This window comes from Oryzias latipes, chromosome 5 (genome assembly GCF_053564925.1).
Source record: "Oryzias latipes strain Hd-rR chromosome 5, Olatipes_Hd-rR_3.1".
Taxonomy (NCBI): Eukaryota; Metazoa; Chordata; class Actinopteri; order Beloniformes; family Adrianichthyidae; genus Oryzias; species Oryzias latipes.
Window position 1 is genome coordinate 36,043,837 of NC_136241.1, and position 11,291 is coordinate 36,055,127.

General features: G+C 51.9%; 2 protein-coding genes across 2 annotated transcripts; one reads left to right on the forward strand and one right to left on the reverse strand.

The window, feature by feature from the left end:
* Positions 1-1,283: 1,283 nt before the first annotated feature.
* LOC144992242 (uncharacterized) lies at positions 1,284-3,537 on the reverse strand. Its single transcript, XM_078947850.1, has one exon. The coding sequence runs from the start codon at positions 3,408-3,410 to the stop codon at positions 1,413-1,415; it is 1,998 nt and encodes a 665-aa protein (XP_078803976.1). The 5' UTR covers positions 3,411-3,537; the 3' UTR covers positions 1,284-1,412.
* A 667-nt stretch (positions 3,538-4,204) lies between these two features.
* Positions 4,205-11,189, forward strand: cept1b (choline/ethanolamine phosphotransferase 1b). Its single transcript, XM_078947851.1, has 10 exons — positions 4,205-4,440; positions 5,459-5,731; positions 7,408-7,582; positions 8,124-8,271; positions 8,340-8,481; positions 9,239-9,323; positions 9,503-9,634; positions 9,747-9,905; positions 9,992-10,117; positions 10,206-11,189. Exons 2-10 carry the CDS (start codon positions 5,541-5,543, stop codon positions 10,326-10,328), a joined length of 1,281 nt encoding a protein of 426 aa, XP_078803977.1. The 5' UTR covers positions 4,205-4,440; positions 5,459-5,540; the 3' UTR covers positions 10,329-11,189.
* Positions 11,190-11,291: the final 102 nt, after the last annotated feature.

The following is an 11,291-nucleotide window of genomic DNA, read 5'->3' on the forward strand; positions in this document are numbered from 1 at the left end:
CAAGTGACCCGACATGAGAGTCCAGGGATAACACCGGGTCTAAAGTTACACCTAGGTTCCTGACAGAGGGCTTGATAAAAGAAGCAAGTGGACCGAGTTCATGGATTATCTGGGGGAGACAACTGTCAGGAGCACAAACCAGGACCTCAGTTTTGGCTTCATTGAGTTGGAGAAAGTTGTTATTCATCCAGCTCTTAACTGAATCCAGACACCTTTGTAAAGTCTGTATTTTAAAAACATCCTGGGGTTTAAAAGACACATAAAGCTGAATATTGTCAGCATAAAAGTGATAAGAAATGTCATTAAAAGAACTTAAAATATGCTGTAAAGGCAGCAGATATAAAACAAACAATAAAGGTCCCAAAACTGAGCCTTGGGGCACACCAGAAGTGAGGAGAGCAGAGGAGAGCAGAGGAGGACTTAAACTTGGAGAAAACAACAGAGAAAGATCTGCCAGTCAGATATGAGGAGAGCCAGTTTAAGGCTGATCCGGAGACCCCAACCCAGTTTTTCAGCCTGTCCAAGAGGATGTAATGGTCCACAGTGTCAAAGACTGCGGTTTTCCTCTGTGGTTCTCCTCCGTGGTTCTCCCCTGACTCTCAGTAGTGTTTCAGAACAGTGTTGCAGACACACAAAGCTGCACTGCGTCCGTGTTTTTTCTTTCTTTTCATTTTTTCTTTTCGACTGGGTGAAGGTCTGTCACGGTGAGGAGGCTCGAAAGCCGGTAGGACCCAGAATGCAGAGGCGGAGGCACACGGTTCAAGGGCAAGGGGTTTAATAGAAACAAAAGCGCTGCAGAGCAGGATGACAAAACAAAACTAAAACTTACTGTGGCATGGCGAGGGACAAGGAACAAGGCATGAACACCATAACAGGGGTAATGGACCAACACAGGAGGAAGGCAGAGACAAGACTCAAATACAGACAGGGCAGACAAGACACAGGTGGACACGATCAGGGCTGATGGGGACCAAAGGAAGTAAAACTCAAGAAAACAGACAAGACAGGAGACTTTCAAAATAAAACAGGAAACAGAAACAAGACAGAACAAGGACCAAAAACAAGACAACAAATTCAAATCATGACAAGGTCAGCCTCAGTCACAGTGACCCTGGATGCTATCGGGTACCGAGGTTCTCCTTGGCGTTCAGTGTTGTGTCTGTTGTTTCTTTAATCAAGAACATGTAATCAGAGCCACCAGCAGCCAGTCAGCAGGAACTTTATTCCTCCACTGACCCGCTCCAGTGATGTTGTAACCCGACAGACGGCTCTGAGGTCCGCGGTGAGGGTGCTTCAAACGGTTCTGGTAGGTCTTCTGACACTGGGGCAGGATTTCCTCTTTCTGGAGCGGTATTAATACTGCAGGCTTTGGACATTGCTTTTGTCAGGGATCTCCTCCAGAACACCTCCACTCAGATCTGTGGACACCGAATGGAAGTTTGATGTGTAAAACGGTTCCTCAATTTGGGTTTTGATGATGGGGTGACTGAAGGGTGACTGATTGGAGGGCGACTGGAGGGTGCCTGAGGGGTGACTGGAGGGTGACTGGACGGTGATTGGAGGGTGACTGGAGGGTGCCTGGAGGGTGACTGGAGGGTGCCTGAGGGGTGATTGGAGGGTGCCTGAGGGGTGATTGGAGGGTGACTGGAGGGTGATTGGAGGGTGACTGGAGGGTGCCTGAGGGGTGATTGGAGGGTGATTGGAGGGTGCTTGAGGGGTGATTGGAGGGTGACTGGAGGGTGATTGGAGGGTGTCTGAGGGGTGACTGGAGGGTGACCGAGGGGTGACTGGAGAGTGACTGGGGGGTGACTGAGGGTTAAGTGGAGGGTGCTTGGACGGTGATTGGAGGGTGACTGGAGGGTGCCTGGAGGGTGACTGGAGGGTGCCTGAGGGGTGATTGGAGGGTGCCTGAGGGGTGATTGGAGGGTGACTGGAGGGTGATTGGAGGGTGCCTGAGGGGTGACTGGAGGGTGACTGGAGGGTGATTGGAGGGTGACTGGAGGGTGCCTGAGGGGTGATTGGAGGGTGATTGGAGGGTGCTTGAGGGGTGATTGGAGGGTGACTGGAGGGTGATTGGAGGGTGTCTGAGGGGTGACTGGAGGGTGACTGAGGGGTGACTGGAGAGTGACTGGGGGGTGACTGAGGGTTAAGTGGAGGGTGCTTGGACGGTGAATGTGGGGTGATTGGAGGGTGACTGGAAGGCGACTGGAGGGTGACTGGCGGGTGATTGGAGGGTGACTGGAGGGGTGACTGAGGGGTGACTGGAGGGTGACTGGAGGGTGACTGGAGGGTGACTTGGGGGTGACTGAGGGGTGACTGGAGGTTGATTGGAGGGTGATTGAAGGGCGACTGGATGGCGACTGGAGGGTGACTGGAGGGTGATTGGAGGGTGACAGGAAGGCAACTGGAGGGTGATTGGAGGGTGCCTGAGGGGTGATTGGAGGGTGATTGGAGGGTGATTGGAGGTTGACTCGAAGGCGACTGGAGGGTGACTGGAGGGTGATTGGAGGGTGATTGGAGGGTGCCTGGAGGGTGACTGGACGGTGATTGGAGGGTGACTGGAGGGTGCCTGAGGGGTGACTGGAGGGTGCCTGAGGGGTGACTGGAGGGTGACTGGAGGGTGCCTGAGGGGTGATTGGAGGGTGATTGGAGGGTGCTTGAGGGGTGATTGGAGGGTGACTGGAGGGTGATTGGAGGGTGTCTGAGGGGTGACTGGAGGGTGACTGAGGGGTGACTGGAGGGTGACTGGGGGGTGACTGAGGGTTAAGTGGAGGGTGCTTGGACGGTGAATGTGGGGTGATTGGAGGGTGACTGGAAGGCGACTGGAGGGTGACTGGCGGGTGATTGGAGGGTGACTGGAGGGGTGACTGAGGGGTGACTGGAGGGTGACTGGAGGGTGACTGGAGGGTGACTTGGGGGTGACTGAGGGGTGACTGGAGGTTGATTGGAGGGTGATTGGAGGGCGACTGGATGGCGACTGGAGGGTGACTGGAGGGTGATTGGAGGGTGACAGGAAGGCAACTGGAGGGTGATTGGAGGGTGCCTGAGGGGTGATTGGAGGGTGATTGGAGGGTGATTGGAGGTTGACTCGAAGGCGACTGGAGGGTGACTGGAGGGTGATTGGAGGGTGACTGGAGGGTGACTGGGGGGTGACTGAGGGGTGACTGGAGGGTGATTGGAGGGTGATTGGAGGGTGACTGTGGGGTTACTCCCACATCCGGAGAAATCCTTCCTTTTTGTCCCTCACTGTGTTCCATAGGAGGAGCTCTGGGGCCGAGGGGTCCGGGGCCCTTTACTTTACAGGAGAAGATGGAGAAACGGGATTCTAAGAAGAATTTTTGCAAAAGTGACCCCTGCAGAACTTCAGTAATGACGTGTTCCACAAGCTTTCCACACATCTCCATATTCATTCAATCGTAAAAGGGATATTTTAACCACTCGTGTCAGTTAATCCTTTATTTGTTCATTCATTTATTCATGGATTTTCTCAGTAATTTATTTATTCATTCCATTATTTATGTAATATTTTCCTTCATTTGCTTACTTATTGGTGACTTGATTTCACATTTTGACCCACGGTTATTTTAATCTTTTATTTCACTCGATTATTGTTTTTTTTTAATTCACTTCTTTTATTTATTTTTTATTGAACGCCTGCAGAATACAAAAACACAAAATGAAGCAATTATACAAATATAATGTACAATACAGTTCTGAATACAATATAAAATTATTAAGGAAATTCACAGAAGGAGAAAAATGTAAATATGAAAAAAAAATCAAATAAATAAAATAAAATAAAATGAAATCCTTTTTTTTCTACAATGTCTTTGTTTTACTTTTTATTTCTATTCTTTTATTTGATTTTTTTCCATCTTTATTGAACATAGTGTAAACATACAAAATCCAAACTCAAGAAATTAGACAGATCATCAGCAGTGGTAATCAATGCCATCATTCAAAGCTTGTTAAATCACCTCAAGTAAAAAACGTATCAGAAATATATCCAAAATAGAACTTGCTGATAGGAAAATAAAGTATCTTAAAATAAGAAAAGAGAATACAAAATAATACTAATAATGTTTACAATACAAAGTTTTCTTAGAGGAGGGGATAAAATGAAATTATTCGGGAAGAGAGCAGGTTACCGTGACGTCACCAGCTTGTTGTCTGGGAGACCAAGTTCAGGGACTTCTTTTTCCTCTGGACAAAAAAATTCTGAATAGTCACGCGAGACTTCCTCCGAGGCTAACGATAATTAGCTAGTTTAGCAGCAGCGGCACCGGCTGTGGATGCTTCCCTGCAGCCGCTAACGCTGCCTCGGCGCTCCGTTCCACGTAACCGCGCCTGAAGAAGACTTCCACGGAGGGGTGCTGACTGCGGGCCCCGGGTTTCCCGCCGCTCCTCCGACTGCTCGCGGTTCTCGCCTTCAGTCCGCAGGTCAGTCGTGTAATGACTCCGTTAGCCACGTAAGCTAGTTCAGCTAGCCGTGACAGGGATTTGAACCCTCTCGAAGCCTGCTGTGAGGCAAATCAAAGCAGTGGCATCACATTCTACGCGTTTGTGCAGAATTCCAGACTTTAATGTCATTTCAGGAGCTTCTAGAAGCAGACCGGTCACCGACGTCCCGCAAGGAGGGCGGGTGTTACCGCAAACTCGCTAGTTTCTTACAGTTAGCGGTAGGGCTTTGAACTCAAATGTCATTTTTCTGGGACAGTCGCGTCTTTAAATCCTGACAACGATCAGTCAGAAACGGTAACGTTTGTCTTTGGGCCTCAGAGAACTCGGTTTACCGGAGAAAGTTCTCATTTGTTCTAAGTTTGTTCCTGAGTGACCCCCCCCCCCCCCCCCCCCCCCCCCCCGGGAAAAGGCCATTTCATGCGTGAACTGAGAGTCAAACATTTGACCACCAGAACCTCATTTCAGGTGAATATCTGTGCATTTTTCTGGACCGGTTTCCCTTTGAGAGCAGAACCCGGAGGTTCTGAGGCAGCAGAGATGAAGAAGCTGAGGTTCTGTTCGGGACCGGGATGGATCAAGGATCAGAGGATCAGATCATGGACGTTCTGGAGATCCATGAGGGAAGCAGGAGGAGCGGAGGAGCAGTGATGATGATGATGGTGAAGGGATGCTGAGGCCAAAGAGGTTCATGGATGAGGAGGAGGAGAGGAATAGATGGAGGCAGTTAACTTTATGAGGTTAACGTTTGGCTGTGCACCAGCGGGCTGTACCTTAACAGAAGGTTAGATTATCTCCTCCTCTACAGGTCTTCAGGTCCACAGCTGGACTCTGGTCTTTCATGTTCTTCATCCTCCTTTCTGAGACGGGTCATCAGATGGGCCTCATAAAATCGGCATTAGGGGCCGCTGGTGGTCTCGTCTTCCACCAACATCTGGAATCGAACGTTGGCCGCGTTTTCCTCAGCGAAACGTTCTGTTGACATCTCTGCTTCTTGCAGGAACCTTCACCTCACGGTGGACCTCTGGGATAGTGGCAGAGGCAGGACCGTCGGGGGGCGGCTCTTCGGGCAGTGGGGCTCCATGAACACAGCGGGGCAGCAGCAGGGGGGCGCGCCGCGCTCCAGGCGAGGCCTCGGCCGGGACAGGGACCCCGGGCAGGGCGGGGGCACGGAGGCCGCCTGCTGGCTGGCACCGGGAGTCCTGCGCAGGCTGATGGAGCTTCCCTCGCCCCCCCTTTCCCGACACCAGCTGAAGAGACTGGAGGAGCACAGGTGAAGCCTCCGTCTGACTCCGCCTTACCTGCTCAGGTAGAACCGTGGCGCGTCAGTCCCATCTGAAGTGTTTTTGTGCGGCCAAAGAAACAGGATTTCTGCCTCGTTGCAGCAATTGACTGTGACGGTGACGGCGGTGCAAGAATATTATGGGCTGGTTTTTACAGTCAGGCGGGGGCAGATAAGCCGCGACTTTCCCCTCAAGCTTTACTCCTTCAGGTCACATGCTCTTGGGGGGGGGTGTAACGGTCCAAGCGGATCGTCTGTCTGAGGCTGTTAAACGAATCGACTGAAAGCGTTTCCAAAGCAGATGAATCCATACTCTGCGTTGGAGTATCTGACTGATCTGGACTATGAATGGAATCATTAATCAATCAACCGTTCCAGCCCCACTAACCCTTGTGCTATCCCATGGGGTCCAGATGACCCCCCCCCCCCCTTCTCCATTGAGGTGTTCTCCCTACCATGACAAAGGTGGATAAAGGTGGAAAGATTTCATGTAATCCATGGACACCAGTGAAGATCACAAATCATTGAAGAAAAAAGGTTCAGAGCTCTGTCTAGTTCAGGGGTCGGGAACCTATGGCTCGCGAGCCACATATGGCTCTTTTGATGGTCACATGTGGCTCGCAGACAAATCTATAATTATACTTTTTTTTTCATTAAACCAGTCCTTCTCGGGCGCGATGCGATGCCAGAGGTCAGTTTACTATTATTTCATAGAGTTTGTACCAGCCGGAAACCTGTGAATTGCCGTGCCTAAAAGAGCGCGCAGTAGCGGAGACGGGATGTTAGAGGAAGAAAGCAGGGGGTGGGGGGGGTTGTGGGCACGGCCAGCAGGTGAATCGCGCAGGGATTGTAAAAACGTAAAACCCGCTGTACTTTAAAAATGTTGAAATTACATCAAATGCACACATTCACTTGTATATTTAGTTTTAAACATATTGTTGCAGACTGAGTCTAACTTGGCTGTTGGGCCGCGTTAAAAGTTCTGGAGTTCATTGAACGCATCAAGCAGAGATCTGATTGGCTCTCAGTTCTGTCGCTCAGCCTGTTGTTAGGTAATTTGGACCAATGGGGTTCAGCTATGGGCCGAATAAGGGAAATGGGAGGGCTGCAGCGGGAGCAGGTGAAGATAAAGGTGGGAGAAGCGCTCTCTCTCGTCACGGCGGGAGAGATTCAGGAGTTGCTGAATTAATTGTACGGCGTTCGTTGCGGTCTGCAATAACAAGAACAAAGAACCTTAAATGAGGTTAAGTCTCCGTGCCTCAGTGTGGGAAAGGGACACCACATTATTGTATGGCTTTTTCGAAATTACAATTAAAAATATGTGGCGTTTATGGCTCTCTCGGCCAAAAAGGTTCCCGACCCCTGGTCTAGTGGGTCTAGATGACCCAACTCCCAACGTTAAAGTGCCTAGGATAACACAAGGGTTACAGTCTTTTCTCTGCAAAGAAATGTCTGCACCCCCCTGTTCTGTAGGCGGAGTTACAGGGACTCCAGGTAAACACTGTGGGATGTCCTTTGGGTGGGGGCGGGGGGGTTGACTCGGTTCTGTTCTGCAGGGAATTTTCTGACGCACTGACCTTCCCCCCTTCGGCCGCAGCCGTCGTGTCCGGCTGTGGGGGGGTCATCAGATGGAGCTCCTGACGTGTCTGCTGATGTTCCTCCTGCAGGTACAGCAGCGCCGGCCGCTCCCTCCTGGAGCCGTTGATGCAGCGGTACTGGGAGTGGCTGGTGGGGCAGGTCCCCTCCTGGATCGCTCCCAACCTCATCACCATCATCGGCTTGGCCACCAACGTCTTCACCACCCTGGTTCTGGTGTACTACTGTCCCACTGCCACCGAGCAGGTGAGTCAGCGTTCCAGATGTTCTGCTCCAGAGTGCTGGTTCCTTGCTAAGCAGTGAGGTTCTGGAGAGCGTTCACGCCTTCTACACCAAAGCCGTGTGAGGCCGTAACGGCTGCAGCTCCGCCTTAAATGGTAAATGGCGTATATGTAGCGCCCAATGCTCTTTACAGTCACGCACGGTGTCCAGTGTCCGCTGCCGAGCACTGGCGCCAGCCTTCCACCAGAGGCATGGTAGGTTTGACACAAGAACACTTCGACACATGGCGGGAATTGAACCTGGAATCTTCCGATCAGAGGTCGGCCGTTCCACTTCTGCACCACAGCCACCCTGAGCCCAAAGTAACAGGATTTCTGGTCTCATTAAGGACTCTTGCGGTTTCTCCTGATGCTGGAAGATCTCCACGTCTATGAAGTCTTTGACCTTCTGACACCAGGGGGCTCAGACAGAGTCGTGTCTTTAGGGCGCCTCGTCTCCGTCGGCCACGCCACTGCAGGAACCTTCCTGTTGGCGGGCTAACATCCAGATGTTTGCGTGCTTGCAGGCTCCTCTCTGGGCGTACCTGCTCTGTGCGGTGGGCCTGTTCGTGTACCAGTCGCTGGACGCCATCGATGGGAAGCAGGCCAGACGCACCAACAGCAGTTCTCCTCTGGGGGAGCTGTTCGACCACGGCTGTGACTCCCTCTCCACTGGTCAGTGTGGGTCTGCGTCCTGCGGGCCGGCGCTGAAGCTCCGCCCACTGACGTGTTTGTCTTTGCAGTGTTCGTGGTGCTGGGAACCAGCATAGCCGTCCAGCTGGGCACCAACCCCGACTGGATGTTCTTCTGCTGCTTTGCAGGGATGTTCATGTTCTACTGCGCCCACTGGCAGACATACGTGTCGGGAACGCTGCGCTTTGGCATGTGAGTCTCAGGAACATGGCGACTGTCGTTCATCAGTGTGAGCTGAAGGTCTTCTGATAAAGACAGAGAGAGACACTTTAATTATCCAGAAGGAAATTGCTGAACCCATAAAAAAGACAAAATGTACAAGCTACAGAAAAACAATAAATGTCCTCCTGCTGCTCCGTCCCAGTCTCCCAAAAGTTCCAGAAGTCTAAGCACTCGACGCTCCTCTAGTCTGGGTTCTGGACTTGGAAAAGAATGTTTGTTTGTGGTTTGGATGGAACAGCAGATAATTGAGGCTGCTTGGAGCCCCGGGCCGGTTGTAGACGTGTACCTGCAGTTAGAGGCCTCTGCCTCTAGAGGTCGCCAGAACCTTCTGCAGAAACGTTGAAGGGGAAAACTTTGGGACTAAATTCATTCACAACAGTCAAATGTTTGGGATCAAAGTTAACTTTAAGTTTGATTTATTCAAGCATAAAGTTCTGAAGAACCAGGTTTCTAGAACAGGATGGATGGATTTGACCCGACAGAGCCGGCCCGCGATGCATGATGGGAAACCTCCGGCCGCAGCCTCCATGGTTGCTGTTGGGGTCCCACGGGCTGCAGTCAGAGGGGGGGCTGCAGGAGTTGGTGCTCCCTGTTCAGCAGCAGAACATTTGAGTGAAGAAGCGCGTTTGTGGGCGGAGCCGCTGTCCTCCTGGTGGCGCTGAAGGTCCTGATTGTGGAGCTTTCAGACGTTTCTCACGCCTTCCCTCCCTGCTGTCTGTCCCGTCAGCATCGACGTGACTGAGGTGCAGATCTTCATCATCGCCATGTATCTGCTCGCCGCCGTGGGAGGATCTGCGTTCTGGCAGTCGCAGGTAATTCCGTCGGCCTTTGACCCGACTAGAGACAGAATAGTGACGTTGGTGAAACAATCGTAACTAAACGGTTTGCTCCAAAGAGGAGCTGTTCCCTCAGAGCGGAAAACATACGTCTTCATGTTTGACGCCGTGGCGGAGGATCGGCGTTTTTACTGGCTGCGTGTCTCCGTTCCCAGATTCCCCTCCTGAATGTCCAGGTGAAGATGGTTCCTGCATTCTGCACCCTGCTGGGGGCTGTGTTCTCCTGCACCAACTACTTCAGGGTCATTTTCACCGGAGGGGTGGGCAAGAACGGCTCCACGATAGCGGTAAGTCTGGACCGCCTCCTGCAGGCTTTGACCCTTTGGGGTCCAGGGATGAGCGGCGCTGACGACCTCAGAAATGCGTGGCTGGTCTGGTCTGACGGGGTCTCCGTCTCAGGGAACCAGCGTCCTGTCCCCCGTCCTGCACATCGGCTCGGTCATCATCCTGGCTGTGATGATCTACAAGAAATCGGCCGTGCAGCTCTTTGAGAAGCATCCGTGTCTTTACATCCTGGCGTTTGGCTTCGTCTCTGCCAAAATCACCAATAAGCTAGTCGTAAGTCCCGCCCACACATGCGTGGCGTCAGAGGAGCTGAGAGGAGGCTGGGCTGACGCTGACTCGGCGTGTGCTTCTTCCCACAGGTCGCTCACATGACGAAGAGTGAGATGCACCTCCACGACTTGGCCTTCCTGGGACCGGGGTTACTGTTTCTGGATCAGTATTTCAATAGTTTTATTGACGAGTACCTGGTGCTGTGGGTGGCTCTGGTGAGGAAGCGGGAACACGACGCCTTCGTGTCCGGACGCTGTGAAGTCTTCCGCTTCTGAAGAGCCTCTGCGTTTCTGCTTCTTGCAGATCCTCTCCTTCTTCGACTTGGTCCGTTACTGCGTCAGCGTCTGCAACCAGATCGCCTGCCACCTTCATATCTTCGTCTTCACAATCCGGCCTTGCCCCGGCTTCGGTTCCCCTCCTCGCTGAGGCGTGTCCACCGTCCCTTCAGGTTCCACGTGGAGCGCCACGGAGGACCGGCCCACGGCGGGACGTCCACGCCTTCAGATCCTGGAACTTGCCGTCACGGTTTTCCATCCTAACTGAACTGTGCCCCCCTCACCTGGTGGTCCGGACCGCTCGGGGGAGTTCAGGTGCTGCTGGGTTTCTGCTCAGACGTTCAGCTTTTAACCGTTTCTGTGCAAACGTGAGACGAACGCGCTTCTGGCAGCTCCACTGTTGGTTCATCTGTCTGCTTCTGTAAATACCCTGACGTCACACGCCGGGTTGTTTTCGTCTCTGGTTTTAAAGTGGCTTCATTTCAAACGACAGTTTTCGGCAGAACTGCTTTAGATTTGGTGAATCAGAAGATCTTCATGTTCAAACGTGCAGAAAAATCCACTGCCAGCTTTTTTGTTGTTACTTTTGCACTTTTTTGTACCTTTCACACTCTGGGGGGGGGGGGGGGGGGGGGGGGGGGGGGGGGGGGGGTTAGGGGGAGGGGGGCCAGTGTTCCCCAAAAATACTTTTTGTGCAGAGAGGAACCGGCCAACCATCGTCCCGTGTGGGCCAGCAGATGAAGGTCAGGAAGGGAACCGGCGGCCTTTAAAGAACCTGATGGCGGTCGGAGCGGCGGCAGCTTTAACCTGAGAGGCGCTCCATCACCTTCAGCTCCATCCCACCTCTTCAGTAGACGTTTCTCTACGATGGCAGAGGTTTTTTCATGACGAGGACTAACACGTCTTTCTGTTCTTTGGTTCTGTCTTTTATTCTGGCCAGTTGCTTCAGTCTCTGTAAAAATGGCATGTTATATTATTTAATTGATTAAAGTCTAACAGTTATTTCCTAAAACAGTTTTAAAATGTGAATTTCTTCAGAATGTGGGTGCAATGAAACACAAATGTCCGTTTGATCAAACTGATTCTGCATGATAATAGTTTCAGAGTTACTCCC

Bases quoted from the DNA above. Each gene is read 5' to 3' on its own strand.
- LOC144992242 (XM_078947850.1), bottom strand. From the start codon at position 3,410: ATGAATATGGAGATGTGTGGAAAGCTTGTGGAACACGTCATTACTGAA.
- cept1b (XM_078947851.1), top strand. From the start codon at position 5,541: ATGAACACAGCGGGGCAGCAGCAGGGGGGCGCGCCGCGCTCCAGGCGA. The intron at 8,482-9,238 runs GTGAGTCTCAGG...CTGTCCCGTCAG, and splicing joins GGAACGCTGCGCTTTGGCAT to CATCGACGTGACTGAGGTGC. The intron at 9,635-9,746 runs GTAAGTCTGGAC...TCTCCGTCTCAG, and splicing joins AGAACGGCTCCACGATAGCG to GGAACCAGCGTCCTGTCCCC.